This window comes from Equus przewalskii, chromosome 13, assembly GCF_037783145.1.
Source record: "Equus przewalskii isolate Varuska chromosome 13, EquPr2, whole genome shotgun sequence".
Taxonomy (NCBI): domain Eukaryota; kingdom Metazoa; phylum Chordata; class Mammalia; order Perissodactyla; family Equidae; genus Equus; species Equus przewalskii.
Window position 1 is genome coordinate 86,854,685 of NC_091843.1, and position 20,049 is coordinate 86,874,733.

At 40.8% G+C, this 20,049-nt stretch overlaps 1 protein-coding gene across 4 annotated transcripts in view; it reads left to right on the forward strand.

Annotated features, from left to right (window-relative positions):
* Nucleotides 1-20,049, forward strand: part of WDR41 (WD repeat domain 41) — a 135,534-nt gene that overhangs the window by 109,095 nt on the left and 6,390 nt on the right. For all 4 annotated transcript variants that reach the window (XM_070571587.1, XM_070571590.1, XM_070571588.1 and 1 more), the window contains 4 exons: nt 5,007-5,118; nt 7,705-7,767; nt 12,219-12,329; nt 17,953-18,128. In XM_070571587.1, coding sequence (XP_070427688.1) covers nt 5,007-5,118; nt 7,705-7,767; nt 12,219-12,329; nt 17,953-18,128 — 462 coding nt within the window. The remainder of the gene's footprint in view (nt 1-5,006; nt 5,119-7,704; nt 7,768-12,218; nt 12,330-17,952; nt 18,129-20,049) is intronic.

The following is a 20,049-nucleotide window of genomic DNA, read 5'->3' on the forward strand; positions in this document are numbered from 1 at the left end:
CTGAAAAAAGAAAAAAGGGAGAAAGGGGTCACAAACCACAGAGTAGGGAGACAGATAGATAGAAGCAGAATAGGATAGCATTAGGATAAAGGTAAGGAAACTACCAAAGCAAAGACGATCTTTCACTCTAACTACAAACTCATAACACGAGTTGGAATAAGAAATGAAAATAATAATTTAGGAGGGGAAGATCAAAGGGACTAAATCAGTCTGGGCCAAGTAAGTAAGAGACCACCAGAGAATAGACTATATTATACACCAGATTCTAAATACAAACTTCAGGGTAGCCACTAAACTGAAAAACAGAACAGAGCCACAAAACATAAATAAGGAAAAATCTAAGAAACCCAGCATAAGAAATTGCAGTAGTCAATGGGTAGGCTAAAGCACACAGGACAAGAAACAAAGGTAATGCAGGAAATCCAGATAACGAGCAACACATTGTCAGCATTAAGTCCACATGCACCAATAGTCACCTTCAATGTAAACGGATTGAACTCTCTGATAAAAAGACACAGAGTGGCAAAATGGATTAAAGAACAAGATCCAACAATTTGTTGCCTCCAGGAAACACACCTCAGCCCCAAGGACAAACACAGGCTCAGGGTGAAGGGGTGGAGGGGAATACTTCAAGCTAAGAGCAAGCAAAAGAAAGCAGGTGTTGCAATTCTTATATCAGACAAAACGGATTTCAAAATAAAGCAGGTAAAGAGAGACACAGAGGGACAATATATAATGATCAAAGGGACACTTCACCAAGAAGAAATAATGCTTATAAATATCTATGCACCCAACATAGGAGCACCAAGGTTCATAAAGCAACTATTAACAGACCTAAAGGAAGATGTTAAAAACAACACAATAATAGTAGGGGACCTCAACACCCCACTCACATCAATGGACAGATCATCCAGACAGAAAATCAACAAGGAAATAGTGGAGCTAAATGAAAAACTAAAACAATTGGACTTAATAGACATATATAGAACACTTCACCCTAAAACAGCAGAGTACACATTCTTCTCAAGTGCACATGGAACATTCTCAAGGATAGACCATATGTTGGGAAACAAGGCAAGCCTCTACAAATTTAAACAAATTGAAATAATAACAAGCATCTTCTCCAATCATAATGCTATAAGGCTAGAAATTAATTACAAGAAAGAAGCTGAGAAAGGCACAAAGATGTGGAGACTAAACAAAACACTACTGAACAAGCAATGGATCACTGAAGAAATTAAAGAAGAAATCAAAAATACCTGGAAACAAATGAAAATGATAACATGCCATACTAACTCATATGGGATACAGCAAAAGCTGTATTAAGAGGAAAATTCATCACAATACAGGCACATCTTAACATACAAGAAAAATCCCAAATAAGCAATCTTAAACTACACCTAACTCAACTAGAGAAAGAAGAACAAATAAAGCCCAAAGTCAGCAGAAGGAGAGAAATAATAAAAATCAGAGCAGAAATAAATACTATTGAAACGAAAAAGGTGGTAGAAAGGATCAATGAAACAAAGAGCTGGTTCTTTGAGAAGATAACTAAAATTGACAAACCCCTAGCCAGACTTACAAAGAAAAAAAAGGAGAAAGCTCAAATAAACAAAATCAGAAATGAAAGAGGAGAAATAACAACAGACTCTGCAGAAATACAACGGATTATAAGAGAATACTATGAAAAACTCTGTGCCAACAAAATGGATAACCTAGAGGAAATGGATAAATTCTTGGACTCCTACAATCTCCCAAAGCTCACTCAAGAGGAGGCAGACAATTTGAACAGACCAATCACAAGGAAAGAGATTGAAACAGCAATCAAAAACATCCCAAAGAATAAAACCCCAGGACCAGATGGCGTTCCTGGGGAATTCTACCAAACTTTCAGAGAGGATTTAATACCTATCCTTTTCAAGCTATTCCGAAAAATTAGGGAAGATGGAACACTTCCTAACACATTCTATGAGGCCAACATCACACTGATACCAAAACCTGACAAGGACACCACGAAAAAAGAGAACTACAGGCCAATATCACTGATGAACATAGATGGAAAAATTCTAAACAAAATTTTGGCAACCACAATTCAGCAATTCATCAAAAGGATCATACATCGTGATCAGGTGGGATTCATACCAGGGACACAGGGATGGTTCAACATCCGCAAATCAATCAACATGATACACCACATCAACAAACTGAGGAATAAAAACTACATGATCATCTCAGTAGATGCAGAGAAGTCATTTGACAAGATCCAACAGCCATTTATGATAAAAACTCTGAACAAAATGGGCATAGAAGGAAACTACCTCAACATAATAAAGGCCATATATGACAAACCCATAGCCAACATCATACTCAATGGGCAAAAACTGAATGCCATCCCCCTGACAACAAGAACGAGACAAGGATGCCCTCTATCACCACTCTTATTTAACATAGTACTGGAGGTCCTGGCCAGAGCAATCAGGCAAGAGAAAGGAATAAATGGAATCCAAATAGAGAGGGAAGAAGTGAAACTCTCGCTGTTTGCAGACGACATGATCTTATATATAGAAAACCCCAAAAATCCTTTGGAAAACTCTTAGAAGTAATCAGCAACTACAGCAAAGTTGCAGGGTACAAAATCAATTTGCATAAATCAGTAGCATTTCTATATTCTAATAACGAACTAACAGAAAAAGAACTCAAGAACACAATACCATTCACAATCGCAACAAAAAGAATAAAATACCTCAGGGTAAATTTAACTAAGGAAGTGAAGGACCTATATAATGAAAATTACAAGGCCTTTCTGAGAGAATTGGATGACGACATAAGGAGATGGAAAGACATTCCATGTACATGGATTGGAAGAATAAACATAGTTAAAATGTCCATTCTACCTAAAGCAATCTACAGATTCAACGCCATCCCAATCAGAATCCCAGTGACATTCTTTACAGAATTAGAACAAAGAATCCTAAAATTCATATGGGGCAACAGAAGACCCCGAATTTCTAAAGCAGTCCTGAGAAAAAAGAACAAAACGGTAGGCGTCACAATCCCTGACTTCAAAACATACTGCAAAGCTACAGTAATCACAACAGCATGGTACTGGTACAAAAACAGGTGCACAGATCAATGGAACAGAATTGAAAGCCCAGAAATAAAACCACACATCTATGGACAGCTTATCTTCGGCAAAGGAGCTGAGGGCATACAATGGAGAAAAGAAAGTCTTTTCAACAAATGGTGCTGGGAAAACTGGAAAGCCACATGTAAAAGAATGAAAATTGACCATTCTTTTTCACCATTCACCAAAATAAACTCAAAATGGATCGAAGATCTAAAAGTGAGACCTGAAACCATAAGGCTTCTAGAAGAAAACGTAGGCAGTACACTCTTTGACATCAGTATTAAAAGGATCTTTTCAGACACCATGTCTTCTCAGAGAAGGGAAACAATAGAAAGAAGAAACAAATGGGACTTCATGAGACTAAAGAGCTTCTTCAAGGCAAATGAAAACAGGATTGAAACAAAAAAACAACCCACTAACTGGGAAAAAATATTTACAAGTCATATATCTGACAAAGGCTTAATATCCATAATATATAAAGAACTCTCACAACTCAACAACAAAAAATCAAACAACCTGATCAAAAAATGGGCTGGAGACATGAACAGACATTTCTCCAAAGAAGATATACGGATGGCCAATAGGCACATGAAAAGATGCTCATCATCGCTGATCATCAGGGAAATGCAAATCAAAACTACACTAAGATATCACATTACACCCATTAGAATGACAAAAATATCTAAAACTAATAGTAGCAAATGTTGGAGAGGTTGTGACAAAAAGGAACCCTCATACACTGCTGGTGGGAATGCAAACTGGTTCAGCCACTATGGAAAACAGTATGGACATTCCTCAAAAAATTACAAATAGAACTACCATACGATCCAGCCACTCCACTACTGGGTATCTATCCAAAGAGCTTGAAGTCAGCAATCCCAAAAGTCCTGTGCACCCCAATGTTCATTGCAGCATTATTTACAATAGCCAAGACGTGGAAGCAACCAGAGTGCCCATAACAGATGAATGGATAAAGAAGATGTGGTATATATATACAATGGAATACTACTCAGCTGTAATACAGAACAAAATCATTCCATTTGCAATAACATGGATGGACCTTGAGGGTATTATGTTAAGTGAAATAAGCCAGTTAGAGAAGGATAATCTCTGTATGACTCCACACATATAAGGAATTTAAAAATGTGGACTAAGAGAACAGTTTAGTGGATACCAGGGGAAAGGTGGGGTGGGAGGGTGGGCACAAAGGGTGAAGTGGTGCACCTACAACATGACTGACAAACATTAATGTACAACTGAAATTTTACAAGATTGTAACCTATCATTAACTCAATAAAAAAAATAAAATAAAAAGCAGTTTATTTTAAACTTTGTGTATTTGTTATCTATTACTGAGTAACAAATTACTTCAAAGCTTAGTTGATTAAAACAGTAAATATTATCTGACAGTGTTGTGGTCAGGAATAGAGAGCAGCTTAGCTGGGTGGTTGGTTCTGGCTCAGTGCCTCTTGTGAGGTTGCTGTCATCTGACGGCTTGACTGGGGTGGGGGGTTCCTGGGGGCTTGTATGCTTGGCAAGTCAGTGCTGGTTGTTGTGCAGAGGCCTCACTTCTTTGCCATGTGGATCTGTCTCTGTACAACTGCTTGTGTGGCTCTGCCCTTGAGTGAGTGATCCAAGAGAAAGCAAGGAGGAGGCCACCCTGTCTTTTATGATCTCGTCCTGCAAGTCTCACACCATCTCCTCTGCCACATTCTGTTCATTAGAAGCTAATCCCTCAGTGGAGCCCACATCCAAGGGGAGGAGAATGAAGCTCCTTCTCTTGAAGGGAAGGGCGTCAAGGAACTTGTGTACGTATTTTAAAACCACCAGTAAACGCTTGAATTTCTAAACTGATATACGTTTCACGTGAATTTTGCAGTGCTTAACTATTCTTCAGAGACTAGATGTTTGGCTCTCTGGTGGGAGCGACCTTTGTGTGTGGAACCGAAGATTAGATCTCCTGTGTAAGACTAGTCACCTTTCTGATACAGGTAAGAAACAAATCAACGTAATTGTGAACTATGATTGACAGACTCTGAAAGACACAGAGAGTCTTAAGAGACTTTCCATGGAGACAGACGTCAATATAGGGGATTTTTTCTTTTTATTTCTGAATATAACATGTAGCCGTATTTCTCCAGGTTAAGGGATAGGTAAAATATATTTTCATCCCAAATTGGAAGGAGAAGACCCTGCCTTCTTTTGGCTTCCCCTTCCCTTCTAACAGAATTTCTCAAAAATGCTCAAGAAAAATCTGTCCATGTGTGCTGTTGTGCTGTGTTCATAAACTGAGTTTGATGAGTACCTTGACACCTGGAAGCAGACTTTTATGACTTTACAAGAGCGTTTTCTTCTTCATTTGTGGAGTCATTGGACTTTGAATAGATTGCTAAGGATGACCTCATTTTATAATTGGCTTTACTAAAGAGTTCATTCATGTGCAAACTTACTTAAAAAATTCTATTTTCTCAGAGTTCTGTTGACATACATTTTTGGTTTTAACAGAAAAAATCAGTTTGATTTCTGTTGATACCCAGGATCTTAAAAAATAAAATTAAAATCTATTCAGAGTAAAAATAAGTATAAATGAGTACATTTAAATGACAGTAACCTTGAAGTCATGTGATACACCATTAACTATTTTTGTTTCTAAAAGTAATCGAATGAACCCATGGACATCCTAGAAAGAATATTATTAAGCATATTGTTGACGTCTTAAAGATAGCAGGAGCCCTGTGAATTGAATTTACAATTCGTAGTTGGAACTAGCTTATCTCCACGTAGGTATTATGAAATATCAGAAAAATAATGTGGTATCTTAGGAAAAGTAAATCCATACCTTATTAAGGGTTACAATTTAACTCTCAGTTCAGCATTTTATCACTAGTAATCTTGTTTGAATTTAGAGTGTATTTTCATGTTTTCTGTTATCATGAGTTACATCTCTTTATTTACAGGTACATTTTCTATTTCTTACAGTACCCTGTGGTTATCTGTGAATTTTGTTCCAGGAATTATTAGTAACTGTGTTGTGACATATTGAAATCAGGGCTGTAAAGAATCTTTTGTATGTTAATAGAAATAACCACCTATTGTTGCAGTCTCTCTTTCTTTTGCAAGTTTTCTTTAAGTACCATACATGAGTAGTCAGAGAATTGCCCTGTTTATTAGTGTCTCAAGAGATGGCAGAACCTTTGGGAGAATCTGCTGGAAAGCTTTGAAAAGGCCGTGGGTTTTTCAAAGCTTTTTGTGATTTGGGTTTTCCAAATTACAGGATGCCAAGTAGGTGGGTAGCAGTGCTGTTAGGCCCTTATCTCATGAAGCTCCTTCCATAAGCCTTGCTTGATTCATGGCTAGCAGGGCTGTTAGGGACAGTCATTCTGTATTTGGAAATAAGCAAAGATAATCGTAGTCATATGACACGATAGAAAGAGCCTTGGCCTAGAAGACAGGACGTCATGCCCTTTCCAGCAGTGTGCTCTGTGATTCTGTGTGTTAAGTTGCTACTTCTGGATTATTGAGTTTCCGGGATTTTTGCTTTACAAATAATTTGATAAACATTTTTTAAAGAAGCTGTTTTCTGCATCTAGAATTCTCTTGCTACCCTTTCCCCTGCTCCCCTGTCTCCTCCACTTCTTTATCTTATACCACTCTTCTTCCCCTTTCTCCTCCCCGACCATCACCTCCTTCTCCTCAAACACGGGAAAATACAAAACATCCTGTTCGAACAGCCCTATGAGGAGGAAAGATTTTGCCAGAAATACTTCCAGAATCACAAAGTGCTAGTCTTTTGATGGGTGGGAAGGTAAAGCAAATGAGTAGAATATTTTCCAGATTTCTAGATTTGTTATAAATTATATATATGTAAATTACATATTTCATAATGGAAAAATTAACTTTAATAAACAAGTTTTTGCGAACACTTGTGTTGGTTCTGAATCTAATATATCAACTCTTTAATTCTTGCTGACAAAAGTAATAATTGTAACTTATCTTACAGAAGTAATGGTTCCTCTAATATCATTTCATGATTCAGCCATAAAAAGATACTCAGAACTCTATACTTAAATAAATAAGTGAAATGTGGTGGAATGTTGAATCTGATTATTTTAGTAATGCAAGGAATTTCGTAAATGTGTTAATTGATTATAAACATGCTATTTGAAGGCTGCTTTCTTAGCTGTTGACTGTTGGCTAACTCGTTTACTGCCAGCGAGCCCGCTCCGACTTCTTAAATTTATATTGAGGAAAATGCCCGTCTCACGTCTCGTTGGAGCTAGCCATCGTATCAGTGGTGATGGTGATTATCTTAAGGGGTCCCTGGTAAGTAATTTCACCACGATAGTAAAAATATTCAAAGAGCATATCCTATTCTTAATAAATCAATAATGTCTTCCAAAGGTCTCACCTGCTTTTCACAGAATCATTTTGCACATGTGAGGGAGCCAGCAAGTGTGAGGTAGCAAATTGTGTGTGCTCACCCCGTATGGGAAATGACTGACATAAAGCTGAGAGCGTTCTTTTTGGTGTAATCCATGAGGAAAATAATTTGACCTTTGTTTTATATATTTTTGAAGGGGTCAGTGCTTTGATTGAAATCCCTAAGAACTGTGTTGTGGCAGCAGTTGGCAAAGAGCTGAGTGAGTATGACTCTTTTTTTTCTTTTATTTCTTCTTTTTAAAATTTTACATTAGACTTGTGTATACATTTTGAAAAGACTGATTAGTTTTGTGTTTAAGGGACGTCTGCCTCTGCCCAGTCTTGGTCTCCTGGGATTGTTGAAGTGACGTGGAGACCGAGACATTTGCAAAACGTTAGGTCAGTCTTTGTACCACCCTTGGTCTAACATAGCCGGGTGGGCAAGGTGCCCCACTCCTCTGATGCCATTTACGTTCCTGTCTTCCCTGTCGCTGATCCACACTCGTCCAGTCACTCAGCAAAAATTTTAACCCCATAAAACAACTGTCAATGTTCTGGAAACTGAAGACTTGAGTTGGGAGGGTTGGAGGGGGATTATTCTGGGGATTCCCTAAGGCAGAAACTGTGGAGTTTTTGCCTCTGGAAGCCAGAATGAGACTCCTTTTCTCGGGGGGAGTCGATGCCATTTCTCTCAGAGCAGTAGGAGAGCAGAGGGAGGGGAGCAGGAGAAACTTTGTAAATGTCTAGACTGACATAAACATGCCGTTTGGAGGCCGCTTTCTTAGGTCCCTGCCAGGGAGGCCGCAGTAAGGAGAGCCTCGTGCGCTCGCTGCCATATGAACAGAATTTGGGTGCCAAGAAGAGGTGGAGTCAGCGTGCTTCTTAAGAGCTACTTCTTTCTTGAGGAATTTGTCTCCTGGAGCCCAGAGGGCTTGATGTTGCCTGTGCTGCTTCCAGAGACCAGCCCCGATCTGTGCTGTGTTTGCACGGGGCCGTGAGATGTGAGCGAATTGTTCACCGCTCAGTAACTGCCGTCTGCAGGCCCCACTGCTCTGCAGCCAGGTTTCTCGTTCTTCAGCTGACCTTTCCAGGTCTAACGGTGTCTGAGTAGTGATTTTCTAGACCCTGTCCTTGTCCTTTCCTTTTATAAGATAGTTTGTAATTTTGTGTTTAGATTTTTCTTCTTCCTTCCTTGCAGAAATTCAGTTTTCCTGTATTCTCCATCGAGCTGGACAGACGCTTAGCTCTTCCCTGCTTCTCTCCTCTCGGAGCCAATCAATCACTTTGTGTTTAGCTGGTTTTTCTCTAACTTGGCGGTTCTCAGACTTTAGTGTGCGCCCGAATGACCTGAGGGCTGGTTAAAAACCCAGTTGGGGGCCTTACCCGCAGAGTTTCTAACTGAGGAGGACTAGAGTGGGCCTGCGCTTCTGTGTTGCTAACAGTGGCTGCCCTGGGGGCCGTGCTCTGAGGCCTGCTGCTCTCAGTAGTTTGTTCCGCTCCTTTGCACCTCACTGCTGTTGCCTGTTCGGGCTCTCGTCTCCTCTCTCGCCTGGTCCACTGTGCTGCTCTCCTGACTTATCTTCCCTTTGCTCCTTAGTGCCTCTCACGTGCCTTCTCCTCCCCGAGTTCAGTGTTTCTCGGACACACTCTCCGTAGATGCTAGAGGGATCTGTCTAAAATGCAAGGCTGCGCCCCTACGTAACAGCTTCAGAGCCTTTCTGTCGCCTACAGCAGTCGTTTCTAGAGGCCCAAGTTCTGACTAGGACGAAAGTTCAAACTTCCGGAGATCACCATAGTTTGCCGAATTTTTATTTTGCTTAGTAAAAACATTAAAAGACAAAAACAAAAATCCAAACAAGTGACCATTTACCACCCTCATTTTGTAATTACTTTTTAACAGCAAAGTATGAGGAACATGATCTCAGAAAAAAAGAATATTCAATTTAAATTGAATACATTTGGTTTTATAAAAAACTCACATGGGCCTTATTTTTGCTCCCGTTGAATGAAATATGCCCTAGAGGACCAAGGTGAGGACTCCAGAAGCCTACAAGGTAAAGTCCGGACCTTTCACCATGTCAGCTCGGCCCCCAGTTATCTGCCTCCTGCCTCCCTGAGCCCCGGATCTCTCATTGTCACCACTGGATTGTCTGGGAGTCCCACCTCCCCCGGGGGGGGGTTGGCACCTCTGTGCAGTCATTTCTGCTGTCACCCTGTTCCAGGCTTGTCCTCCTACTCGTCGTCCTCCTTGGTCTGGCTAATTCCTACTCCCTCTTTAAGAGCTCAGCTCCAGTGTCTCTTTTTTTGAGGACGAAGCCTTCCTTGCCTAACACCTCCCTCCCGGCTGTTTTCCTCTGTGTCCTCACAATCTCCTATCTCGTAATCTCCTATCTCATTTCACTTGCTACTTTAAAAAAAGACTTCTGCTTACTTTTCGTTGTCTCCTCGCCCCTCCCCTTCAGAATGGGAGCTCCTTGGAGACCGGAAATTTCTTGTTCTTCTTTCTGCTAACAGATGAGAGATTTTCATCAACTGAATGAGTGAATTCATTGAAGCAGTAATAAAAGCCATACCGACGCCTCAACAGGGGTTAGAATGTCATCTGAAACAAGGACCACGTGGAAGCTGGTTTTACTCAGAAAGTAATTTATAAAACATAATGTTCTTGAAAACGAGGTTCTACATTTTACTTTGCTCTATCATAAAATAAATATGCAGTGCCATTTTTCCTTATATTAAAGGAAGTTTCATTCCTGTAAGTGGAGTATTGTTTCTGTCTCCAGGAGCCAGCTCGCGCCCGTGTCCTTGGTTCAAGCGTCCCACGCGCATTTCCCTGTCTCTGTAAGGGCGCCTTCGGAAGGAAATGTAGTTCCTTTGTGCCGCAGCGACTTTGAGGCTTTCCTGGCTCAGCAGGGCCGCGGCTCTGGGACTTCAGCCTGGCCGAGAGGCCGGGCTTGTTTTCTTAACCCTTTTCTAGAATTGACTGTTGCTTCTCTTCTGTCCTCTGATCTAATTCGTGTTTGTTTTATTTCCTTGAAGTTACTGCATGGGTGACCCCATGGATGCTCGTCTGTAGAGGCTGCATTTGTGGGCTCACTGAAGAGTTTCACATTGTGTTTAGTCCTTTGTAGTTCTTTCTAGAAACCAACTTTGGCAGGTTTCTTTTTCTTGTCAGTATTTCAGGTTATGATCTCTGTTAGTCTGATTAAACAGTACGTTGCCTGTTATTCCACAGCTCCAGTCTCAGGGTTATTTGGTGGTGTTCCAGCTGCAGCAGTTTACACAGCTTTCATGGGAATCAGGGAGAATCCCCTTTGTATTGACGGGAAGACCTTCTTCTTTTGACAGCCACAGTTGCAATGTGAATGGCTGTCAGGATTAAATAACCTTGCTAGAGATTTGCCAGTTTGAAAACATTGTCCAGAGACATAGAAAGAAATGTGGCGTGATGTATTTTCCAGAAAGGAGTGTGAGAAAGGAGAGAGACTTAGTAAGGAGCCGCCACTTGGAAAGGATGTGACCTCTGAGACCTGTCCGCTTCTCAGGTGTTAGTCCCTAGTCTGTGAGCATCCGCGGCGCTTGGTGCAGTGGCTTATTTTAGCGCACAGTATGCTGAACATCAGCCTGGCCACAAGGCTCCCTCCCACTCTAGGCGGTGAGTGTTTCAGCAGTGGCCGGGCCTTATTCACATTTGATGTCTGAGTGCCTGGAACATAGTAGGTGAATAGTAAATGTTTGTTGATAGATTCTCTCCAGTTGGTTTGATTTGGGGTTTTCTGTATGGATTAAAATTAGAATTTATATGCTAGTTTAAATAAAAGTATTTGTTACAGTCAGATAATGAGTAGAGCGGCATATAGGGCATCTAGAGGGTCCTGCTGTAGTGAGAAGAACGGTGTGGCACGCAGAGCCACAAGGCACGTGCTCCTCAGAGAATTCACCCTTTAGTGCTGTACGCCTAGGTATTAAGAAAAGTTAAAAATGGGGCCGGCCCCGTGGCCAGGTAGTTAAGTTCGCGCTCCGCTTCAGCAGCCCAGGGTTTCGCCAGTTCGGATCCTGGGCCCAGACGTGGCACCACTCGTCAGGCCACGCTGAGGCGGCGTCCCACATGCCACAACTAGAGGGACCCACAACTAAAAATACTCAACTACCTACTGGGGGGTTTTGGGAGAAAAAGGAGAAATAAAATCTTAAAAAAAAGAAAAAAAGAAAAGTCGAAAGACGCAGCGGTTGAAGTCTTCACTGAGTTGAAGTTAAACGTGAGTTTGCAGCTTATTCTGTAGCAGTGCTTATGGCCTGGGAACCTGAGTACAGAAAGCTGACAGTGGAGATGACTGAGGGACGTGGGCCAGCCGCTGGCTGAGAGATGGGGCCGCCGGCGGACGTGCACGGAAGCCTGGAGAGGACAGGGCTCCATGGTTGGTAGTGGGTTTAGAATAGTTTATTAAGGGGTCAGGGTTCTAAGGACACACTCAGGATTTTCGCAGATCATTTCAAAGATCTCAAGCATTTGAAAGAAGTATTTTAAAGTGGTATGAATGACTCTCTTTGGAGATGGATTTTTCAATATTTTAGGTATTTCTCACTTAATAAATTGCTGGCTTTTTGAACAGAAATAGAATTTTATCTTCTACGACTATTTTAATAAAATTTTGTCTGTCTTTTCGTTCAGTAATTTTCAAGTTGGTCGCACCCACAGAAGGATCACTAGAATGGAATATTCTTGAAGTTAAGCGCCTCCTTGATCACCAGGATAACATTCTCTCGTTGGTTAATGTCAACGGTAAGCTCATCGTGTGCATGTTTGTATTATGTGAAATTTTATACTTGTTATCGTAACCTGTTCTGAACTTCAGTCTTGTTTTGTTTTAGGATTCTAGAATTACCGTCATTAAAATACGCTTTAGAGTAGTGAGGACTGCCAGTCTCTTGTACTTGGAGGTTAAGCCAGTGGAACTGATCCAGTTTCGTAGATTAGTCAGTTCAAGACTTAGGCACAAGGAGAAGAGTGGAGTAGGGCAGGGAAAAGAGGTGATGGGGGGAGCATAATTATCTCAGGCACTCCTTGGTAGCTGTGGGATGATTGTCATAGGCTGTAAATACTAATGCTTAGTGGCATTTTGGTAGCTTTGGCAGTTGGTTCTGGCTAGTTAGTTCCTCTTTTGTAGACTAGCCAGTACAATATTATTTAGCAAGTTATACACTTACGATAGAAGGAGCAAGAGTCAAGCCCGCTGTATTCATGGTTGAAGACTTTCAGAGAGCACCACCGAAGTAAGGTAAAGGTCTACAGAAAATGGTCATATCTGCCCTTCCTCATGGTGGTGGCTTTTGACTTGCCGGCCATCCGATTTGGCTTCATAATGATTTTAATGAGTATCTCCTGGAGCTGAATCTGACATCAGATAAGATAGGACATCAGGCAGGAGAGGATCACAAACCACAAATCCTGGGATTTAGCTAGTTCACTTGAATATAAATGTATAAATAAATATAAAATAAATAGAAATAAATAATATAGATAAAGTGACACCTTCTATCATCAGAGCTCTGCTGAGTCGTCTGTGTTCCGAGGTCAGAAAAGAGGCCTCCTGGATGTCTTTAGTTTGATAGTCTGGCGGAGACAGTAAGAGGGTCGGTAGGGATGCCATGAGTGTGATGTGGTGGGAGGACTGGGCTGCACCCCCTGACCTGAGACCTGGGTTGGCTCTTTTGAACAATACTCTGTGTAAACAGGCAAAGGGAAAGGGAGGCACAGACAGCATCAAGAGTAGTCTCCATTTGTGTGCCATTCGGTGACATTTTCAGATATGCCAGTGAGAATGTCCCTCCCAGCTTGAAAATTGTCCTCTCTAATCGCCATCTTCTTGTACAGCCCAGCTGCAAGTCTAAGGACCAGATTGTCTATGGAGATACAAGTAATAATGTTGGGAGCACCCCTTTATTTTTCTCTGGGGGCTCTTTTTCCTCTAGCCGTGGATGACAGCACAAAAGGCAAGTTCTTGTGTGGGAGACCCTCTGACATGGAGCCATAAGCTCCAAGGCCCTGGAGCTGCTGAGAAAAGCACAGCAGTGTTCTGGCCTGTTACGCTGGTCGTGCCGCCTGCTTGTCCCGTTTCAGCGGTGAAGCATTGGTACCATGAGCCAGTGTGCTTCCCTAACAGAGGCCAGGGGATGCTGCTGAAGAAGCCTTGACTCCGTGGCACCTCTTTTGCTGTGTGATATGCAGAGAAGCTGGTGTAACAGTTTACCCAGGAAAGCTTCCTTCAAGTATTTCTTTGCCAACTACTTAAGGGAAGGAAGATGGGAAGAAAACGCAAAAAAATTGTAAATGAGAATTTTTTACTTTCTAAACTCCATGACCGTAAAATTACAGTACAGATAATAAGTAAGCCAAAAGCCTATATAGGAATCATATGGACAAGTAGTCTGGTAAAATTTGAAAACACCGTGACAGTCTAATCTTGTCCTTTGCACAGGCATATCGGCCGTGCTGCCGATTTTGGCGATCTCGAAATGATTATGTTGTGCAGTTCCCAGCTCCACTCTCAGCCCTGCTTCTTTGTCCCCACCATTGACCCATGAAAGATGTGGCCCAGGGCAACCTTAGAAGGGTACAACAGAACGCTCACAAATGTGGGTCATGGATATCAGGTTTGCTACAAGATCCGAATGCTTGAGCAGAAGGTTTTCTAAGACAGACAAGATAACTTTGCCTGTCTCTTCTGGCAAAAAGCTCTGGGTGCTTCTTCTTTATTTTATTCCTTTTCTTGTTTTGTGCTGACAGCATGGGATGGTAATCACAAAGTATTAGTCCTTGTGAGGGATGGGTAGACAGATGCCAGGTGAGATTTTCATACTAAGTGACTTGATACTTACACAGGATGAAAATCTATCCACATATAATATGTCGTTGAGGTTGTTTGGTGTGAAACATTTTGAATGACCTGTTTGAGAATATAAATAATTTGCACAGTGATAAACTGCACTGACTCAGGTAAATGCCAGTGTTTTGTTTGTAGTGAAAAATTCCAACTGGGCACGAATCCTTTGTTTCTATTACCCAGAGGAATCACAGACGCTGGGAGGGTTAAGGCGGAGCAGGCGGCCGTGTGGTCTCAGGAGCTCATGTGCAGAGCTGGGGTCAGGAAGAACCTTCACTCCTTAGCTTCTCTGGTTCTTTTGTAGTTTGAGTGAAATTGGAAAGAGGGAAAGGGATAGAAAAGAAAGTCGTGGAAAGCTTAGTACTGCCTTAAATTGCCCACTATTAAAACTAGGAGCCTATTTCTCTCCACAGATAAGAAACGAACTTATTTCTCCATAGAGCAAATTCTAGAGAGTCTGTTAATAAACTGTAGAAATTGGGCTTGGAACCAGGACGAAATAATGTTTATGTGTATTATTGCTGGTAATTCCTTATTTCTAAGAGATTGTTCATCTCCTCATTAGAGATTTCTGTCCTGCTTGTTTATTTGATAAATGGAATAATTAAATCACAATTACTCGTTTATGTATTCCTAAATTACAAGTAACTGGATATTTTAATACCATCAATATGGAATAATACCAGGGGCTCAAAATAATACCAGGGACTCAAAAAATAACAGTTGATGTCTTTTTTAAATGACTACACATTTATATTTAATTTGACTTTTACCGTCATTCTCATATAAGGCATGAGAAATCCAAGACAGAGAAAGGTTAAAGGACTTCCTAAGGGCCACATGGCTGGTGGCAGGAGAGCCAAAGCTAGAGCTTGGGTTTCTAGACTCGCAGTGCCTTGTTCTGTTGTACTTTACCCTAAATAGTAAGAATTAAAGTAAATTACATTTCTTTAAGATAATTTTTAGTCTCAGCAGTTGTACATTTTCTGTTAAATACATAATTTGTAAGGTGTCTTAGTCGGCCCACTAATTTCATTTTCTTTAAAGGTTTAAAAAACTTGTTATTGTACAAGTAATACATAGTTATAATAGAAAAATGAGAAAATAGTGAGAAACATAAAAAATGTAAAAATTAAAATTAAAAGCATCCCACCATACGGTATTAAGCACTGGTCCATATCCTTCTAGATGTTTTTCTGGGCATATGTATGTGTGTGTATGTGTACACATATGGTTTTCTGTTTTGTAACAGTATGTCATGAATTATATTTCCATATCATGATAAACATACTTTTCCAACCTAATTTTCAATAACAGCATTACTGTTTCATTTTGTGGATATCTTATTTATTTATTCGTCTCCAATTGGATGTTTAGGTTATCTTTAGATTTTTAATATTATGTGTAACAACCTTGTTACATATATCTTTTGTGTGCTTCCCTCAGGGTAAATTCCTAGAAGTGAATTGTTGGGTCGTTGGGTTTACATTTTCTAAGGTTTTTGATGCACACTACCAAATTTGAGAGGATCGCCCCAGTTCATACTGGGTGTTAGTAATGCGTGAGTGTGCTGATTCCCTGTGCCTTTGTCAGCATTGCATATTTTCCTGTCTGATAATCTTTCCCAATTTGCAAGTCAGTAGGCAGTATCTCATTGCTTTTAGATTTCTTTGATTATTAAGAGAGTTGAACATCTTTTCATGTGTTTACCGATCATTTGTATTTCTTGTTTTGCCTGTTCAGGTCCTTTGCCCACTTTTTCTGCTAGAGTATTTATCTTGTTCTTAGATTTCCAAGAACTCCTCATGTATCAAGTGTAATAAGTCTATTTTGACTTTTAAATTGCAAATTTCCCCCAGCTTTTTGTTATTTAAATGTATGAGTTTTAGGGGCCCTGCCCTGGGGCTGAGTGGTTAAGTTTGAGCGCTCCGCTTAGGCAGCCTGGAGTTCACTGGTTTTGATCCTGGGTGCGAACCTACACACCGCTCATCGAGCCATGCTGTGGCAGCATCGCACACAGGAGAACTAGAATGACCTACAACTAGGATGTACAACCGTGTACTGGGGCTTTGGGGAGGAAAAAATAGAAGAAGGTTGGCAACAGATGTTAGCTCAGGGCCAGTCTTCCTCACCAAAAAGCGTACTTTAAAAAAAAAGTATGACTTTTTTGCTAAGTAGATATTTGCAGATCTCTTTGCCCACCCCCTACCCTGCCTCCTCTACAGCCTTTAAGTACTCCATGTTCATATAGAAGTGTTCACCTTTATTTCTTCGATCCTTTAAGTACCTTTAATGCTTTAATCTATTTGGAACTTATTTTAGTACATGTGGAATGATAGAAAACATCTATTGGCCTCTGCCCCTAGTTCCTGGCACAGAGCTAAAACCCCTGTAGTTTCCTACGTGGTGAGAGCACAAGGAGCGTCTTGTGTTCTGATATTTGGTCTGATGTTTCCTGACACAGAGCTGCTGGATAAAGCCCTTGGAATTTTCTGTGTGGTAGGAGTGTCTTTTGTTCTAATGAGGCCACTCTTTCTTGGTGGTTTCTGGGTGGGGGCTGGCCACCAGAAAGACCAAGCCATGATTAGAAACTTGGCATTTCCAGCCCCACCCCCCATTCTCCAGAGAATGGAGTTAATAATTGATCATGCCCACGTGATATAGTCTCCATAAGAATCCTGAAAGTATGGGGTTCGGAGAGCTTCCGGGTTGCCAAACATGTGGAGGTGCCGGGAGAGCGGCGCCCTCGGAGCGGGCATGGAAGCCTCACAACCCTTCCTGCATCTCTTGCCCTCCTCCATCTGGGTGTTCAGCTGTATCCTTTATCATGTCCTTTTATGGTAAACTGCTAAACAGTGAGTAAACTGTTTTCCTGAGTTCTGAGCTGCTCTAGCAAATTAATTGAACCCAAGGAAGGGGTGAGAACTTCTGATTTATAGCCGATCAGTCAGAGCACAGGTAACAACCTGGACTTGTGATTGTCAACTGAAGTGCAGACGGTCTTGAGAGGCTGAGCCCTTGACCTGTGGGATCTGACGCTGTCTCCAGGTAGATAGTGTCAGAATTGGTTAAATTGTAGGACACCACCCCAGCTGGTGTTCCAGAATTGCTTGGTGTGGGAAACCATCTCCCCGACCCCTAGTGTCAGAAATGCTGTGTGTGCCAGTGGTATGAGAATAAAGGAGAAACGCAGGAAAAGTGTAGCTTTTCTAAACAGCCTATGATCCAAGGTAAGGTTCTTTTATTTTTATTCCCCAAATACTTAACCAAATATTCCAGCATGAGGTGTTTCTTTCTTCACTGAATTGAAATGCAGTCATTACCACGTACTAAATAAGGAAACTTGAGTCTATTTCTGGCTCTTCTGTTCTGTTATATTAATCTTCCTGTTTGGCTTGTGTAGGTACTTCACTGTTGCAATTATTGTGGTTTTATAGAGCATTACTACTGGGCAGTCCATTAATTTTTACATTTAGCCTAGGTTAAATGATCAATAATGAGACGTATATGAACTCTGCCTAGATCTGAGCTTTGTGTCCGGCTCCCACGTTGGAGAGCTGATCGTCTGGGATGTCTCGGACTGGACCGTGCAAGCCTGTGAACGCAACTTCTGGACACAGCTGGACACCCAGCAAGAAATAAAACTCTGTCAAAAACCAAATGACATTTCTATTCATCATTTCACATGGGATGAAGAGGTAAAAAAAAAAAATTGAGACAATATCTGTAAATTTTTGTAAATTTGCCTTTTTAAATAAACCCAATTTCTAATTATTAAAATTTAATCTCATGATGGATATAGAAAGGTGTCATTCCCCATGTTCAGATTGTGCTTTAAAATGTTCTGATAGTTTTCAAAGATTGCACACTGCATTACAAAAGCCTTTTCATCTTAGCTCCTATCCCAGAGGCAGGTGGCCACAGATTTAAAAGCTCTCTTGCAACTTTGGGTTGGATTAAATAACTCCCTAGGATTTGAGGATAATGTTAAAATTGTTTTAAGAAATACTTTGGGAAAGAATCCTTTTGAAGATGCGGGTGCATTTCCTAGTGAGGTAAAGGAAATTAGAAATTTCAGGAACGTTTTCCTTTTAGTCTCCTGGCACCCTGGGGCAGGACGGCCATGCGGGGATTATGATTTCAGTCCTGCACGCGTTGGCCGGGTTGCTCCGGAAGCTCTTCTCATCTTTTTTTGCAGCAAGAGATTAGTACAAATGCATCACTGAATCCTGGCTCTGATCTGAGCATCTCTTCTTTTAGCTTCAGGGGCAGAAAATGTGTTTAAAGGTTACTTTTTAAACGTCATCACAAGAAATGTTTAAGAGCTGGAACCGTTGAGGAGGGGGTGTGCGGAAGCTTTTATGGCACTTTATTTTGTGCCTTTCTATGCTGTTTAAATTTTCTAATTGTTTGCATGTTATTTTTATTTAAAAATTTCACTAATAGTGTTTTGGATGGGGAGAGTATGCTCCATTTTTTTCTTTGCACCTCTTTCACTTTAAAAACAAAGCAGAATAGGGTAAAGAATGCTAATATAGCCAAAGATTAAGCTTCTTTATATCCCGACTTTATTTTGAAAAGAAGAAATACATGTGATAAAAAAATAAAGATGGAAACTACATTTCTAAGAGCTGTAGCCCAAAAAATTATATGTATTTTTAATTTGATACCTTTTTCTCACTTTTGTAAAAATTAGTATTTAAAATGTTTTTTCATTTTGTATTCTTTTTAATCTTAAAAATTTGGGTTGATGTTTAGTAACTGCTATAAATGCCTGATAAAGTGTTAGTTTTCCCTAATTTTCCTTCTTTTATAGGGGGTTCTTTCTTTCTACAGGAAGCCATTAATTATTGATGATAGGTGATTGATAGTTACTGTGTTGAGGAAATGCTGCCCAGAAGCTCATTAATTCTCTAGTTGTTTTTATCATTTTCCTTTCTTTCCTTTTATAATTTAAGTAGATAAATCACTTGGACTCTGCACAGTTTCCTGGGCTGTGGAACTAGTTTCTGGGGTTTCTTTGCATTGACTGCTACCCATGGGGCTCTAGATTTTAGTAAGTTGCCCAGCTGTTCTCAGCAATGCCCCTGGCACTGGCCCTCAGCTTGCATTGCTGAATGCAGAGCACCCATCCTGAGGAACAAGGGGATCACTCCAGATCCAGACTCTGGTAAGCCTTGGAGGCAGGTTGTGGTCCAGATACTGTAGGTCTGAGTTGGGTTTGTAGTGTTAGAGGCCACATGAGAAGGGTTCTTTGGTGAAAAAAGGGAGGCAATGTGTAGGGATTTTTGAAAAGTCTGCCTCACTGGGTACCTACTGAATAAGAATGAATGATTCCAAGACAAGTGCTCCAGAAAGTCTGGTGACTTGAAAAATAATTTCAGAAGCTAGGTGCTGTGTGCAAGGAAAGAGCGAGGGACTGGAGTAACACCACCTTCATTCTAATACTGACTCCATGTCTTAACTTTTGGTGTGACTTTAATCTTTTTTTTTTTTTTTTTTGGTGAGGAAGATTTGCCCTGAGTTAACATCTGTTGCCAATCTTCCTCTTTTGGCTTGAGGAAGATTCGCCCTGAGCTAACATCTGTGTCAGTCTTCCTCTATTTTGTATGTGGGTCA